Source organism: Mixophyes fleayi, chromosome 8, assembly GCF_038048845.1.
Source record: "Mixophyes fleayi isolate aMixFle1 chromosome 8, aMixFle1.hap1, whole genome shotgun sequence".
Taxonomy (NCBI): Eukaryota; Metazoa; Chordata; class Amphibia; order Anura; family Limnodynastidae; genus Mixophyes; species Mixophyes fleayi.
The window spans coordinates 83,452,057-83,469,592 of record NC_134409.1 but is presented as its reverse complement, the minus strand read 5'-3'; the positions used below and the strand labels follow the sequence as shown (position 1 = coordinate 83,469,592).

At 40.5% G+C, this 17,536-nt stretch overlaps 1 protein-coding gene across 1 annotated transcript in view; it reads right to left on the bottom strand.

Moving 5' to 3' along the window:
- DESI1 (desumoylating isopeptidase 1) overlaps positions 1–17,536 on the bottom strand; it is a 40,179-nt gene that overhangs the window by 17,814 nt on the left and 4,829 nt on the right. The window contains exon 4 of the mRNA XM_075182805.1: positions 2,148–2,257. Within this exon, the coding sequence (XP_075038906.1) occupies positions 2,148–2,257 (110 nt within the window). The remainder of the gene's footprint in view (positions 1–2,147; positions 2,258–17,536) is intronic.

Here is a 17,536-nt window from a genome sequence, read left to right as displayed (position 1 = left end):
TTGCTTGTCCCTGTAATATGTGAGTGTTCTTTAAAATACAATGTTAACTATTTAATTGTACAAAATATGTTATATTGTGTGTGTATTGAAGTAATGTTATGTTATATATTTGCTAAGGGGAGGTGATTTTAGCATACAATTAAAAAGTTGAATTAATGTTAGGGAAAATGTAAGCTCTAGAGAGCTTGAGTGAAGAGCATCTGATGCAAGTAGGGAAGACGCTTGTCAGTACAGTTAGAGGGACTCATGGGTTAGGGTACTAAAGGAGGAATCTAAGTTTCTTGAGTGCGAAATGCCTTTGATGACAATGCTTTGTATGAGCAGACAGCCCAAGTCAGGACACATGGCCTAGTATTGGCATTAAATTGCAGAAGGGCTCTGCCAAATATTAAGAGATGCTACCAAGCCCAGAGACACTGAACTGCCATCTGCAAGACACTGTTGCTTGTCTGGCTATCATGTATTGTATATTTGGAAACTAGCTGTTCTGCTGTGCAGTGTTAAAGTACACCTTCAGTACTAATAAAATGGTGTTGAACCTGCACCTGGTATCGGTCTGAGTGATTAAAAGAACCCAGCATCCTCACAGCACCCTATGAAAAGAAAGCAGAAGAGATTGATGAAGGGCCGACGCTACCAATAGGCTAGCCCAGCGGTTCCCAAAGTGTGCGCTGTGGCTCCCTGGGGTGCCGCGACCAGCCAGAGGAAAAAAAAAACCCCCAAAAAAACAAACAAAAACCAAACGTAATAATCCGCGCGGCGCCAGGACTCAGCATCCTCCTCTCTCCTGCAGCGCACCCGACAATCAGTGACAAGCTGCGGGAGAGAGGAGGATGCTGGGTCCCGGCGCCACGTGGATTGGCAAGTTTTTTCTTTTTTTTCCCCTCTTGCTGGCCGCGGTGGAGGAGGGGGGTGAGGAGGGGGTGGGGAGGGGGGGGCAGAGAGAGAGAGGGGCTGAGTGGCGGCAGAGAGAGAGAGGGGGGCAGCACGAGAGGGGGGAGTGTGACTGGATGCAGAGGGGGCAGAGTGTGTGGAGATGAAGGAGATCACAGTGCGAGTTAGTTGTCAATTATTCTTTGACAGAAATATAATTGAAAAAAATATATATAAAAAATATTTTTTCCTTGGATCTATGCGTATTATTTTTGCATACAACTAATTAAGTATTTCTGTCCTGACCTAAATACTTATTACGTTTTTTTGACCCAACTACTTCTACAAAAAGACTGCCGATAATTATTTTGGAGGGGAGCCGTAAAAAAATTATGGAGATTCTAAGGGTGCCGCGAACTGCAAACGTTTGGGAAGCACTGGGCTTGCCAATGGTTAGGAGGTGCCTACAATTCTGGAAAAGTGACAAAATGTCCCTTATCTAGTATTTAATGCTCCTAAAGGGAGCGCTGGCCACAGACATGAAGGAGAAACAGCCAGCAGCTTTTTACATGTGACGCTACTGGCGTGTCAGTGTTACTCTAGATATATTGTGTTTTACTAGGATGTCACAGACAAGCTCCACGTTCATAGTCCCAAAATATGCCACTTCCACCTGCTAAGGTAAGAAGCAGCATTGGCCTCTACCAAATGGGGGAACCCTGGGTAAAGATATCAAAAGGAGATGCTAAAAAGAGCGGCTATAGAGGAAAGATGAGAACCAAGATAAGGCAGTACCCGATACATCAAAGTAACTCAGGGTCTGAATAAAAAGGTGGCGACTGTGCCGAGATGATCATTGGAGACTTTGGTTGGAGTTGGGTCATAGAAAAGGAGTCAAAAATGAATAATATAAAAAAAGTAATGAGAATAAAATATCAAAGAAGAAACAAAAGTCTAGGTGTAACGGAACAGAATAAGAGTGTTTAGCATGGGTCATTGTTGCCGAAATGGAGGACAGATTTATGATGGAAGAAACCTGCATCCCAGCCAGACTTATTCCAACAAAATTCTGCAGTCAGGAAAAAAGTTTTGCTCAGATGATAGAATGTAAAAGGGGCTACTTGGACCACAGTAAATGCAAGGGTTTGGATATAGTGTGATGTAATCACACTAAAGAATATAAATAGATGTAAAGAATGCAGAAAAACTGCATTTGCAATATCTCTAGCTGTGTTTTCTTATTTGAATTTATTTCATAGAAGTAGAAGGCCCACCTGAAGCCAGATTCTCCCAAGGAAGACAGGTACTCTAGGAATATCTCTTCGGTCACCTCGGTGCTTCCAAGATCCACCACAGTATCCGGGTCACCCAACAGTGTGCCACCCTAACAGAAACAGAGTTGACAATCAGAAAATATGCACTTTAATTCCCAGTTTCAATAACTGGTTCCTATTTATAAGACTGAAAAAAAAAAAGTTGTTATAGTTATCACCAATGATCAATGTCCTCGATCCCAAACTTGATAATGCCATCAAATAAACCATTTGCATTTATGAGTTTTCCAGAGCAGTTTGATACGGTGGCTTTAATGCTCCCATAGCACTAAATTAATTCAATGGAACCCATTATTAACATAAAAACATTGTGCAGAAAACAGATTCATGATTTGGTAAAAAAACACTAATTTAAAAACTGGTGGTATATAGTCAGTCCCCTGGACCTTAAACATCTTTAGTTCTGAGGCGTTCCCAACAATTGCAATTGTAAACGGTACTAGTATCGCTTTCAAATTAAAATTTGATTTTTTGTTTTTCTACAAGTCTAGCTATTTTCATTGCTATAAAGAATATGAATCAGCAAATATATTAAAAAAAAAAATACTGCTTAGAATGTATGCTTTACAACATTGTTCTAGAAATAAAACGGAATTTTAAAAATAAAACTACAGTGGGTGTATTAATTATCAACATGTATTTATATAACAGCAGCATAATCTACAGAGCTACAACTGAGAACAAATAGTACTAAAACAAGAACAAAAAAAAAAAAAAAGTGTAAGAGGGCCCTGATCACAATCTATACGAAAATAGAACGTTGAAATGCGAGTATGTACGGTGCATATACACTACATGGCCAAATGTATGTGGACACTTCTTCTAATTAGTGATTGGCCATTTCAGCCACACCCTTTGTTAAAAGGTGCATAAAATAAAACATACAACTAGGCAATCCTCATAGTCAAACATTAGCAATATAATGGGACGTACTGAAGAGCTCAGTGACTTCTAATGTGGAGGTCAACTTTCCAACAAGTCAACTTGTCATATTTCTGCCCTCCTTTGTCCTGTCCCAGTCAACTGAAGTGGAGCCATCTAGGGAAAAACGCACACTGCCACTGGAACATGAAGTAGTAGAAACACATTATCTGAAGTGTAGACACACATTTCACCATCTGTCAGTCTAATATGGTGTTTGCCAGATGCTAGGAGAACGCTTGCCACCAACGTAGGCGAAGAATAAAAGTCTTGGACTCTTTTTCATAGTTTGGCCTGGACCCTTCGTTACAGTGAATAGAAATTGTATTACTAGAACATACAATAAGATTCTAGCGCGTAATGTGCTTCCAAGTTTGTGGCAATAGTGTGTGTGGGGAGGGGGACTGGGAGTTTTAGCATAACAATGCACCGATGCACAAAGCGAGGTCCATTTAAAAAATGGTTTTCTTCGTTTTGTGTGGAAGGAGCCCAACACAGAGCCCCAACTTCAACCCCATCAAAAGCCTTTGGGATCAACTGGAATGATGACTGCGAACCAGGCTTTATCGCCCAACATCGATGCACATCCTCGACAACGCTCTTGAAAGGATGAGAATCCCTGCAGTCATGGAAAGCCTTTACATAAGAGTGAAGGATATTCTAGCAGCAAAAAAAATAAAAAAAAATTGGGGGGGGGGGGGGGGGGGGGTTGGGTAAATAGTGTCAACCAACTCCATATTAATGACCATGTATTTGGAATGAGATGTTCAACAACCATATATGGCTGTGATGTTCGGGTGCCCACAAACTGTTGGCCATGATTCAGTCATACAGCAGTGTTTGCTTGGGGAAGGAAGATGTGAGGGGGTTAGAGGTTTGTTTGAGTATAGGAAAATAAATGTAAGCTTGACTGAAATGTGCAAACTATGGTAGAATAGCATAGGGAGGAAAAGAGGGTGGTTCAGGAACGTGATAAGCTTGGCTGTAGAGGCGAGTTTTCAGGGAACGCTTGAAGGTTTAGACGCCAGCGAAAAGTCTTGTTTAACGAGCGAGGGAATTCTACAGGGTGCAGACCAAAAACAAGTTCTGTATCCAGGCATCATTGTAAGGAATGAGGTGTAGGTTGGTGCAGTTTTGTTAATTGTTTAATACAAGTTAACCCGTGCATGATACTCATGCATTCTAGTCAAATCAAGCTACTTAAGGTTTTAAAAAGGTTCTTGTCATGCATTTGGGCCATAGCCCAGGCCTCCTCAGGGGAAGAGCGTTACTCCCCGACGTAAGCGCCCTTTTTTAACGTGGTTTTGTCCACATGTCACCGCCTCATCATTCTTCTCCATCCCCTCATCCTTCATTTTCATCGCCACATCTATCTAGATGTCTATCCAGACACAGGGATCTCTCTCAGCCGTCCTGAGTATCACACTCTTCTCACTCTGTCACCCCCAGCAACCACCAACCACTCCCCACTGTCACCCCCGGCAACCACCAACCACCACTTCTCCTTCAGGAAATATATATATATATTTTTTTTAAATCTTTATAAACACTTTTAACAATTAACAAATTAAAAACATCTTAGTATACCAAATTTCAGCCCTTTCTGAATTTTTTTTTACACACTCTAAGAATTTAGTAGGTCAGTGTATAACTCCGCCCAGCAGGTGGCGCTGCAGCTTGGTTTTATTTTTTCCACACACACACCAACTGAAAAATGAAGCTGAGCAGAGGTGGATCTAGAGAAACGAATAGTGAAAGAAGGGTTAGATAGGTAGGATGAGAACCAGGATAGAAGTGTTTTGAAGACCTAGGGATTGTAGCATTTGTATGAGAAGAGAGTGGTCAGTATCAAATGCAGCAGAGGGATTCAGGAGAATTATGAGTGAGTAATGGTTTTTATTTATTATTTTATTATTTTATTTAGCAGCAATCAAACCGTTGACAACTTTAGTCAAAGCAATCTCTGTGGACTTCTAAACAGCCCATGATCAAGTCTTGCGGTACTCTTAACTGATAGAGGAAGCAGAGATAAGTTGGATCCAAAAAATGAAGATGGAAGTAGTTTGACAATTAGAGTTAGAACCAGGATGCCAGGTAATAGCCTCCCCCTCAGATGCTGCCCTCGAATGATTCTTACCTGCGTGGAGCATGCAGGCAGAGTAAGGAGAAAAAGGTGTGTGTTTAATTTAAACCTTTTAAGCAGCCAGTGCAGTGTATGGGGGTGCCAGGAAAAATAAGGTCACTAAATAAATGACATGATGCCACTCTGTGGTTTATGTGCATGCAAAATATTGGCACTCTTAGTGACCACTTGAGTTCGCCTAATAGTTGTGTAGGGCTTGCAGTTTGTATGAAGTGGTAATGGCGAAGAGAGTTGTGGCCTTTAGATTATAGCTTTGATCAAATAATTGATCACATTGGCAGTGCATCCTGTGTGGAATGTCGAGAACTGAAGCCTTATTGAAGAGGGTCCAAGTCTCTCAAAAAAGGAGGGGGCGTGAAAGTTGAGACATGCTGATAATTTAAAGTGTTTGTCATAATTACTTTTTCTCAGAATAGGAGCAATAACCAAATGCGGTTATTTAACGCTGGGGTGAGCACAAGAGACATTAATCGGATGCTTTGTGAAGTGATAGGGTTGAGTGGTCAGATTTGGCGATAGATCAACAACTGCTAGAAGCAGAAGGATTGAGGTAGAAAAGAGGATTGCAAGACTGAAAAGGGCTTATTATGAGGGAACACGTTGAGGGTTTTACAGTAGTGCAATGAAGAGAGGAAAGAAGTTCATAAGTGTTAAATAGAAGTGAGAGAATTAGTGAGTGGATAATGTAAAGTGGTGTTATGCAGGGTGAGGGTGAAGGATGATACCATGGATATTCTCAAAAATGAATCAAGCAGCATTTATTTCATCTCTATGAGCTAGGGTTCCTGGGATTTGTCCAGCTCGAATGTAGATTAAAGAGAACTGCAATTGGAAAAGCAAAGAATTGTTTAAGTACATCTCCAGTAACACTGAAAGATATTGTAGAAGGAGAAAAAAAAATATTTTTTTTTTATAAAATATATATATATATATATTACACACACACACACGCATATACGCAGTAAATATATTGCCTGTAATTTGCACGAAGCAATAACTTATTGTTGTTAGGTTTATTGCAGACAAAATAATGTACAACAATATGAAATAAAAGTTGGCCCTGTCCGAATGAGCGTACAATCTAGATGTACAAGGGGGAAACTCAATTGTCGGACATTGCAGGCAATTATGGCACAAATCTGCTCTCATTTTTCCTTGCACATCTATGGGATGCCTCCAGAACATTCGTGAGATACTTTGCAGCTAATTTGAAATAAGAGGATTTATGTATCCGTTTCTCCGATTCCGTCTGGGGGACACTGCTTACCATGGGTTTTGGAGGGGAGCTCGGGAGTTGGCACCTAGCTAGTTAACTTTAGCACTACTGACAGTCCCCTCCCCTCTACAATCCCCCTGCCTCTTCCTGTTCAGTTAATTAAAAAGCCCAAGGAAAAAAGACCAATCAAACAAGAGCACACAAAAGAAAAGCAAAAGGGAGGGATCGCAGTGTCCCCCAGACGGAATCAGAGAAACGGATTTAACGTAAGTACATAAATCCTCTTTCCGCTTTCATCCAGTCTGGGGGACACTGCTTACCATGGGGATGTTCTAAAGCAGCCCCCTAAGGGTGGGACTACTCTGAAAGCCCCGCTCGTAAAGCACTACGAGCGAAATTTGCATCCGTGGATGCAAATATATTAAACTGGTAAAATTTTGTAAAGGTGTGGACAGAGGACCAGGTGGCTGCCCTGCAAAGCTGGTCTGCAGAAGCCCCATTTCTCACTGCCCACGATGCCCCTACCGATCTGGTGGAATGGGCCGTAAGCCTCTCTGGCACCGGACGGTTAGCCTTTATGTAAGCTTGCTTAATGGTTGCCGTAATCCATCTTGCAATGGACTGTTTTGAGGCTTGCCAGCCTCTCTTATTAGCATCATAAAGAACAAACAGAGAATCAGTATGTCTAATCTGAGAAGTTCTTTTGACATAAATGCGGAGAGCCCTAACCACATCTAACTTTTCCATAGACCATAGTTGATCCGAATGGGAAGTAGATGAAAAGACCGGAACTACAATTTCCTGGTTCAGATGGAAAGCCGAAACTACTTTTGGAACGAAGGACGGGAGGGTTCTTAACACCGCTCTGTCCTCGTGGAAAACCAGATATGGTTCACGGCAGGACAGAGCTGATAATTCCGAAACCCTACGTGCAGATGCAATAGCCAAAAGAAAGAGGACCTTCCAGGTCAACCACTTCAAATCTGCCACAAGTAATGGCTCAAAGGGAGGTCCTTTAAGAATATCCAATACCAGGTTAAGATCCCATGGTGCTGTAGGCGGAACATAGGGAGGCTAAATATGCAAGACTCCCTGAAGGAAAGTCCTAATATCTGGCAAATCCGCTAATTTCAGGTGAAAAAATACTGAAAGTGTCGATACCTGAACTTTTAGGGAACCTAACCGAAGTCCTGCTTCCAGGCCATCCTGAAGGAAAGCCAATAACCGAGGGAGACGAAAGGAGGACGTGTGACACGTCCTATTTTCGCACCATCTGATAAAGGCTCGCCAAATCCGGTGATAGATGTGAGCTGAAACTGGCTTTCTGGCTCGCATCATAGTGTTCACTACAATGGGAGAAAAACCCCTAGCTCTCCAGAGGCTGGCTTCAACAGCCATGCTGTTAAACTGAGCGGAGGTAAATTCTGGTGACGGAAGGGACCCTGCAGAAGAAGGTCGTCTCGAGACGGAAGACGAAATCCTTGTCCTTCCGCCATAGAGATTATGTCCGCGTACCAGACTCGGCGCGGCCATGAGGGAGCTATTAGACGAGTAAGGCAGGGCGGTCTGCCAGTAATTCTGAGTACGCGATTGTGAGGGTATAAAATAATTGATAGTTATTAAGATGTACAAATATATGTGAAATGTCTTAAAAACTATACAGGACTACGCTTTGAAGAAAAAAAACAGATACTTCCTATGGAACAGACAGCAGCAGGATGCGAGACTGAAGGAAGCAGCTGGCAGGAAAAGCATGTAATGCTGAACAGAGGATGTGGCCTTATATGTATATTTGCTGAGCTAAAGAGATTTCCTTATATGTCCTTGTCGTTAACCAGTTAATGCTGGTCACTATGTATAAATAAAGGATCAGCTTGCATAGACCCTCAGAGCTGATTTTGAAACTGCAACACCTTGTTTGTGTTTCATTTCTCCACTTTGCTGTCGACGGCAAAATACCACATAGGAAATCAGGTTATCAGAGATTAATAGTAGGGGCACCAAGCCTCGGTACCCCGACATTTTCTGGGGGCTCGTCCGGGATACTCAACATATCAGCCCAGGACTGACCAGAGACCTCCTCAATCTTCAGGAACAGCAGACAAATCCGTGTGATGAGTAGTGAAGTTTTTTTTTTGCATTTGCAACTCTCTACTCCATCTGCTCTTCCTGTAAGATATATGGTGGGGTTCAGTAGGGGATGGTATAACGGGTATTTGAACAAATTACTGAATAACCTGTTTTCCTGATATATTTGTTTTTTTTTGTGAAAAATAGATAAGTGAATGTATGTGTTTGTGTCGATACAGGATGTATATAAAAGGATGCAAATACATAACTTTTTAATTGACCTCGATAATCAAAGGCATTCCTCTATACTTGTTGCTGAGACCTCGCCTTGTTTTGTGTAGATGATTGTCCTTGGGTTTGAGAGGTCATTATAAGAATCCTTCGCTCCTGTAAAGATTGAGTGATATTGTACTGATAAGAGATGTATAAGGGGATAACATAACCTTGAAAAGACTGATCTGATCAAAGACTGTACCTTGCACATGCCACTGAGGCTTGACCTTGTTTTGTGTAACGTGCGACCACTGGGCCAGCTGTCAGTCTACAAGGGTCCTCAGCTCTCAGAGGTTGAAAGAAGTAACAACCAAGTAAAACGGTAAAAGTGCAGAAAGGTTGCTCACTGATTCTGGTAAGGGTCTTCCGCATTTCCTTGTTGGTACCTCTGCTAAGAGGCGCCTGAGGTCGGAGGATAGGACTGTCTACTATCTAATTTCTTAAAAAAAGATTAGATGACACCTTCAGAAAAAATAGCTGAGTGTATTAGTGGAATTATTTTAATAGTAATAATTGTACTAGTATTAATATATTGTTTCATAAAAACATCAAAGGGAGCTGAGGGAATCAGAGACATGCTGTGGGGAGTATAAATGTCAGAAAATAATCTTAGTTGTCCAGACTGTAAATGTGTTGTTTTAATTCTAAAGGCATTGACAATACAAACTAGTAAATTGATAGCGGTGATAGGAACTGACACTGATTGTTCAGTAACATATTGTAAACATAAGGAGGGGATTTTTAATCCAACGATATATACAGCAATATTTGGAAGACACGGTTGTCCAGACTATCTGAAAACCCAAATAGGTTTGGGATGGTGGAATATATGTTATTTTTTAACATAGAACATTAGAAGGATAGGGCCACTTACATGTCCATTAATTAATATAATATCAGTAAAGTATGTACCCAAGTTGATCAAGCAATCCATAACAGGATTGAATTATAAAGGTGTATAAAATTAGAATAACAGTCACTTCTCAGGCACACTAGGGGCCGGTATTCCCATAACTGCAGTAATGGGGACCCAGGGCAGTAAAGGTATGATGGTACAGAATGATACACTCCTGCGGATCTAGTTAAGGAAAGAGAAGGTATTGTGGCTGTTAGAGAAATCTAGAACATCTTTAGGAAGGCGGGATTGCCAGATTTTTAGAAAGAATATAGTATATGGATTACTAGGAATAATAAAGAACACCAACCAAGTATCAGCATGGGTAAGGGCATGTAGTCAAATAGAACAAGAACAAATGGTAAAGGAGGAGATGTTAGAAGACATCCAGGGACATACAGCTGTAAACTTGCCTCCTACTCAGCCAACCCCAAGTGCACCATCAGACCCACATAGTCACCCATTAGAAGGGACGTCAGGACAACTACCCCCTGTAAAGGAAATTATGATATTTTTAATTAAACAATATATAGCTTTCATAGATAAATGTAGAAGTCAATTAGTTAAAAATGACTAACTACAGACCTTCGTAGGTAAAGAAATTCCAATTAGATTAACAGATTTAAAGGATGAGCGGTTATGCTTCAAAAATTTGGATATAACTCACTTTCAGTAAAGATAAGCAAGATAAGCTGTCTGTCCTGCTCTAAGTGAGAAAGATTTACAGATGTCTTTGTTCAATTGGTTGCAGGTCATAGCTACAATTTAAAGGATTTTGTTTATTATTATAGTATGTAACCATAAGAGGGTATGCCATGTTTTATGTATAAATATTAGTATACCAGTTTCAGTAAAACAGAACTGATTAATCTAGACAACAGTGTGAGTCTCAGATCAATTCTCCAGTGTGCACCGTACACCTGAATTAGAAGGGATTTTACTGGTGGCAAAAGGTCTATTGCCTTTAACATACTTAGAGGCCACAGTGAGCTTCAAAAATCTTCCTGAAAAACTGTGAAGGAGTCGGGGAGAGGCAGAACTTGGAACGACAAAACCGCGGTGGGTAGAAGTTTTATTCTGCTCTAAAAAGGTTGTTGTTATTTCTGTGTCTTCTAAGATTCATCAGTTTGATATGAAGGTTCAAGAATACTCACCCTTCTGGTTCTGATAAGATTCATTGTTTGTATTTGTTATATTTTGACATATTGCTTTATATGTCTGTTAAAGAAAGGTGTACAATAATATTTAAATTAACCACTGAAGGATTTAGAGTTAACAGTATTTGTGCTGGTAGAAATTCGAGAAAGCCTTTTAAATTCAGAGGGTCATTCTTTTTGGCTATTGGAACTTGAGAATTGCACTGGAATATTTTTAGCTGCAGCCTTATTTTTTCATATATTCTCTTTTGCGCCAGATATAATACTTTTTGTATTGGTTGTACAAAATGAATTAGGAAAAAGAAAAGACAAATTACACATTGTGCATATTTTTTTTTTGTTATGTTTCTGTCTTACAACCTGTGAGTGAGAGACAGAGAATGGAATGTCTTCCCCTTCCTATTCTGTGTAAAAGACTTCAGTGTGTTGAGAAAGGGAGGGGGGATATGAGCAGAGGGGGGAATGAAGTTGCAGATTCTCTCCCCAGTTTATTCAGTGTGAAAGAGGAGGATTTATTTGACAATATATGTGGTTGATAGAAAAAAGGTTTTTCACGTGTGCTTCGGTAATTCAAGAGTAATTGAAATATCTTTGCAGTGGTAACAACCTAATTGAAGCTGAAGCTAATTGAATGCTGGGACTTGTAGTTCCACAACTCTATGCTGTAACATATCAGTTATATTTATTTTTTTCTTCCTCTTTTAGCAAGAAAGAGAGTGTTTTATGGATTACTGAAAGAATAATCTTTTCTGCTTTTCCATTTTTAAACTTGTATTAGTATAATTTTACCACATTTCTGGATATTGATTTGAAGGGATTTTTGTTAGTAATTTGACTTGTGGTACAATGTTAGGATTCCAGCTAGGTCGTTTAGGTCTATTGTAGGTGCAAATGATTTATTTTTATTTTTTTGGGTGTTGCCTCTATGGATAATTGTATGCCTGCTGAAACGATATTTAGCTGAGAGAATGTTAGGTGAACATTTGTGTGTGATTTAATTTCAGACCCCTAGACCAGGTGAATTGAAACCAAAAGAACCTCCTGCCCCACCCGCATACAACGATATGTTGGATGCAGCAGCAGGAGATTCAGTGACACAGGCTATTTCACAGAGTCAAATAAATGAAGTAGCTGGTCCTGCTGGAGTAGAAAAAAACCCCAAAAAAACCCAAAACTGTCGGTTCTTGGGACTTGTGGTTACAGAGGTGTTTAATACATTGTACACAATTACTAGAACAGGCTCCAGCAGCTGTTGAATAAAAACAAGACATTCTTCTAATATGTAGATAACTTATTACCATGTTGCCAAATGAATGAGGGGTGTCAGGAAGAGACTACATCATTAATTAACTTCTTAGGGCAGCAAAATTGCAAGGTATCACCCACAAAAATACAAGCAGCACAGAGTAAGGTAATATTTTTAGGACATTGCATCTCACAAGGTACCAGACACCTCACACAGGACAGGATAACTGCAATCCAGCAGGTAAAGCCACCACAGAACACCCAAGGAATTAAGGGCATTCCTAGGTTTGGTAGGGTACTGCAGGGAATGGATTTCCGGAGCATCCCTCCTAATGCAACCCCTCTATGATGCTCTTAGTGAGGTAAAATGGTCAAGGATATATTTAACTGAATCACAACTAACATTGTTTGAAACATTAAAACAAGCCATTGTGCAGGCACCAGCGTTAGGATTACCACAATATGATAAGCCATTTACCTTGTTCTGCAATGAATCTAAGGGACATGCACAAGGGGTCCTTTCACAGGTACACTCACATAAACAGAGACCGCTGGCTTACTATTCATTACATCTAGACAGTATCATAAGAGGAGCCCCGTCCTGCATAAGGGCGGTGGCAGCCGCAGCCTTGCTAAAAGATAAGGTGGCAGATATAGTACTAGACCACCCCTTAACTATACAGGTCCCACATGCAGTTACAGACATACTAAACCAAGCAAGAACAAAGCATCTGTCCACAGCAAGGCTCACTAAGTATGAGGTGTCATTATTAAGTAATGCACATGTAACAATTAAAAGATGCACAGTTTTGAACCTGCTACACTGTTTCCAGTTGAAGCAGGTTCAACAGAGGGGAGAGAGGTGGGTGGTAACCTACCCACCCTTGATGAATCAGAAAGGGAGAAATGTATCAGTACCAGACAAAATACACACAAAAATTTTCCCTTTTCTGAGTCACATGACTGTGCTGAACTAATGAAGCTAGAAATAAAGGAATTAGAAAATGTGACAGATGTCCCTATACCTAATGCAGATTGGAACTTATTTGTTGACGGTTCCAGGTATTATTATGAAGGGTCACCACACACAGGGTATGCTGTGACCACCCTGGAAGAGACTTTGATACAACAACCACTCCCACCTTTCTGCTCAGCACAGGAGGCGGAGTTGCATGCACTCACTGAGGCATGTATAATGGCAGAAAACCAAACAGCTAACATATACACAGACTCCAGGTACGCATATGGCGTGGCCCATGATTTTGGGCCAATATGGAAGAGCAGGGATTTTGTGGGGTCAGCAGGAAAACCTATCAAGCATGCAGAACAGATAAGGGCTCTGTTTAGAGCTCTGCAGCTACCCAAGAAGGTAGCTATATTGAAAGTCCAGGCACACACTAAAGAAAAGACTAGGGAGGCATTGGGAAATGCCAAGGCAGATGCTACTGCTAAACAGGCAGCCCTTATGCCCAGGATGCAGGTCTGCCATGTGACACAGGGTGAAAACCCTGTAGAGCCTATAACTCTTGACATACTGAAAAAGTTCCGGAACAAGTCTCCTCAATAGACAAAAAAGCCTGGGAAAAGGAAGGTGCTACATGTCAGGGAGGGCTCTGGAGAACAGATAATAAGTATTGTCTGCCCAGAAGCCTATACCCTATGATGACTCAATTGGCACATGGGCTGGTCCACAATTCTAATGAAGCTATGACCAATATTGTCTTACGACATTGGGTAGCACCAGGATTCAATGCAGCTGCTACGGCATATGCAGCAGCCTGTGTGATATGCGGAAAATACAATCCAGGTCAGGTAGTGAAAACACCACAGAAGAACACACCAAAGCCATTGTACCCATTTCAGAGATTGCAGATTGACTATATACAGCTACCTAGGGTAGGAACATATGAGTATGTCCTTGTGTGTACAGATCTATTCTCAAATTGGCCAGAGGCCTGGGCAGTGGCTAAGGCAACAGCTAAAAACACTGCCAAGAAACTGATAAGTGAGGTAATTTGCAGGTATGGAATACCTGAAACAATAGAATCAGACAGAGGATCGCATTTTACGGGGAAGTAATACAAAATATAATGAAGGATATGGGGATACAGCAAGCCTTTCATACCCTTTCAAGTGGAAAGATTGAATGGCACATTAAAGTTAAAAATTCAGAAAATGATTGCAGAAACAGGAAAAACCTGGTTAGATTGTCTACCTTTAGCTCTATATTCAGTTAGAACAACACCAGGAAAGAAGCATAAGTTGTCCCCTTATGAAATATTGTTTGGGGGAGCCCCGAAGACAGGGTGTTATTTTCCTCAGCAATTGCAATATAATCATGCAGATCTAACTGATTATTTAATACAGCTTACAAAGATAATGACTAATGTGCACTCTCAAGTTTTCTCCTCCATTCCAGATCCAAATAACGATACAGGAACACATGCCTTGCAACCAGGAGATTGGGTCTACCTAAAAAGGCACATGAGGAAAACTTTGGAACCCAGATTTGATGGTCCATATCAAGTGGTCTTGACTACTCCCACTTCTGTTAAGTTAGGAGGAAGAGAGACATGGGTCCACGCATCTCACTGCAAAAAGCTGACAGTGAAAATTGAAGCACCATGAATCCTTTTTGTGTGATAATGTGCATAGCACTAGTAACAGTACAGATAATGTATATACAGATGTATACGCCAGGAAATAAAGTTAAGAAGGTAGACTTAACCAAATGTGCAGGTATGATATGGAATAAATCAAGAAGAATGTGTGATGGTAGATGTAGGAACAGGAAGTAGTAGAAGAATGATTCCATATCCCTGTTGTAAGTTAAACTTTACATTTACTGGTGGCCATGGGTTTGTAGAAACAGCAGGGAGGAATGAACCCCATCATTTTTGGGCACCAGGGGAAAATGATACTATGACCATGACTAATAGTACTCCCATCATATGCTGCACTGAACCATTTATCAAATTAAAAGGGTATACCCAAGCCTGGATAGAAGCCCTCAAGTGTGTAAATGGCTCCAATAATAATACAGTACCTATAGGAAGGGCGTGGAAGGGAATAGGGGATTTGATGATGATGTGTACCAACAGTACTGAGATACCAGGGGAGAATGTACTCATGAAAAGACTATACATATTAGACCCCAAGCCAAGAGTCATTAATGATACTCTAATCAAGATGCCCTCTACTTGCAGAAATATAGGTACTAGGAAATATGCAACCCAGCACACTTTCAATATCACATTCCCTCTTGATCCCATGTGCCAAAATAGGAAGAAAAGGGAGAGGTATGATACATTATTGGGGGCAACAGGTACTAGAATGGGGGTACTTAACAGTATAGACATAGAAACATTGAGTAATAAGATGAGTGCAGCAGGAGAAGATATAAACAAAGTAATCACCATGCAGGCACAGTGGATGCCTACAGTTTTCACACCTTTGCAGAAACTAATATTATGGGACAAAGAATATTTACAGATATTTAATGCAACATTGTTCAATTCCTTAGGAATAGATGTAAATATCTCCTTGATGTTTAACTGGACTGAATGCTCAATTAAGACACTGTATCAGAAAATACAAAAGAGTAACGCTCAAACTCAATTAATGACTAACAATGAACTGGTATATAGAAATATGTTTAATGTAGCTACGCAGCTATGGATTCAAACTGATGGAATGGGTGTGAAGTGTACAGAAAACTGGTGCATAGGAAGTTTTCAGACATACAGTATACTGAGGACTAAGATAATGTGTAAATTCCTCATATTGCCTGTCCCACTCTATGCCCAGGTCGGTGGAACACAATTATGGACCCCGCAGATAAGGGGAGTATATAGATGATAACAACAACACACATAACTTAGGATTGTGTTCAAATACAGACAATGGAATAGTGTGCTCTCAAAACACTCAAAGTTTATGAACTTTGTAAGCTAGAACATCCAACTAGTGTCTGTAATTGGGAGCTCCATGACAGGAGAAATGATATGTTTATAGAAGTAGCACCACAAATAGTGTGCTTAGTAACCCATGATAAACAAACTATAGAAATGTATAACTTGACTAACCCATTTTCAGGATGTATCCAAAATGTTACTCATCTAATATGAAGGAATGAGACTTATATATTCTATAAGGATAGGGGAGACAATATATATCAGCAATTTATCCCAATTAAACTACCCTCCTATAACTTGACTATTAATCTTCAGGGGATAATCAATGCTATAAACAACACCCAGCGCCTGGCAGAACATTTGGCACAGGTAAACTATTCAGCTAATTATGCACAAATGCAGACAGTAATAGAAGCACGGGAATTAAAATATGTAGCTGGTCAATTAAAAGATAATCTGCAACACCATTGGTGGGATGTGTTCATAGGTAATTCCCACACTGCAACAGGTATTTTTAAGGTAATGCTCCATCCAATACTGGTAATAATAATGGTTTTGATCCTGTTGATTGTGTGGAATTGTTATTTGTCCTGTAAGTTTTAGGAAAATCGTTAATCAGGCCATGACTCCGGTACCAACATATTTTAATCAAACTCAAAAAGTATGTACCTCATGTAAACGGAAGAACCCCTATCAAGCAAAAATAACATGTGTATACTGCAGTGAAATACTGCTAGGGAAAGAATAAATGATGCGAGGATACTTTCTCTTGTGAATGATCAATTCTCTATCCACATGGAGACTTTAGGTCAAAGTCTGGATAAATGTAGCTCGAGACCAGGTAGCCCTGTATCATGACATGATAGGAAGGGTCAGGAAACACATGTATATTTGTTTGATGTAACAAAAAGAGGGGATTGTGAGGGTATAAAATAATTGATAGTTATTAAGATGTACAAATATATGTGAAATGCCTTAAAAACTATACAGGACTACGCTTTGAAGAAAAAAAACAGATGCTCCATATGGAACAGACAGCAGCAGGATGCCAGACTGAAGGAAGCAGCTGGCAGGAAAAGCATGTAATGCTGAACAGAGGATGTGGCCTTATATGTATATTTGCTGAGCTAAAGAGATTTCCTTATATGTCCTTGTCGTTAACCAGTTAATGCTGGTCACTATGTATAAACAAAGGATCAGCTTGCATAGACGCTCAGAGCTGATTTTGAAACTGCAACAGCTTGTTTGTGTTTCATTTCTCCACTTTGCTGTCAACGGCAAAATACCACATAGGAAATCAGGTTATCAGAGATGGATAGTAGGTTTACCAAGCCTCGGTACCCCGACACGAGGAAGCATGGGAATCGGAGGAAACAGGTATCCCAACCTGAACTCCCATGACATAGTCATTACGTCCACTGCCACCGCTAAGGGGTCTCTTGCCCTTGCGCAAAACCTGTGAACCTTTGTTGTGTCTGGAGGCCATGAGATCTAC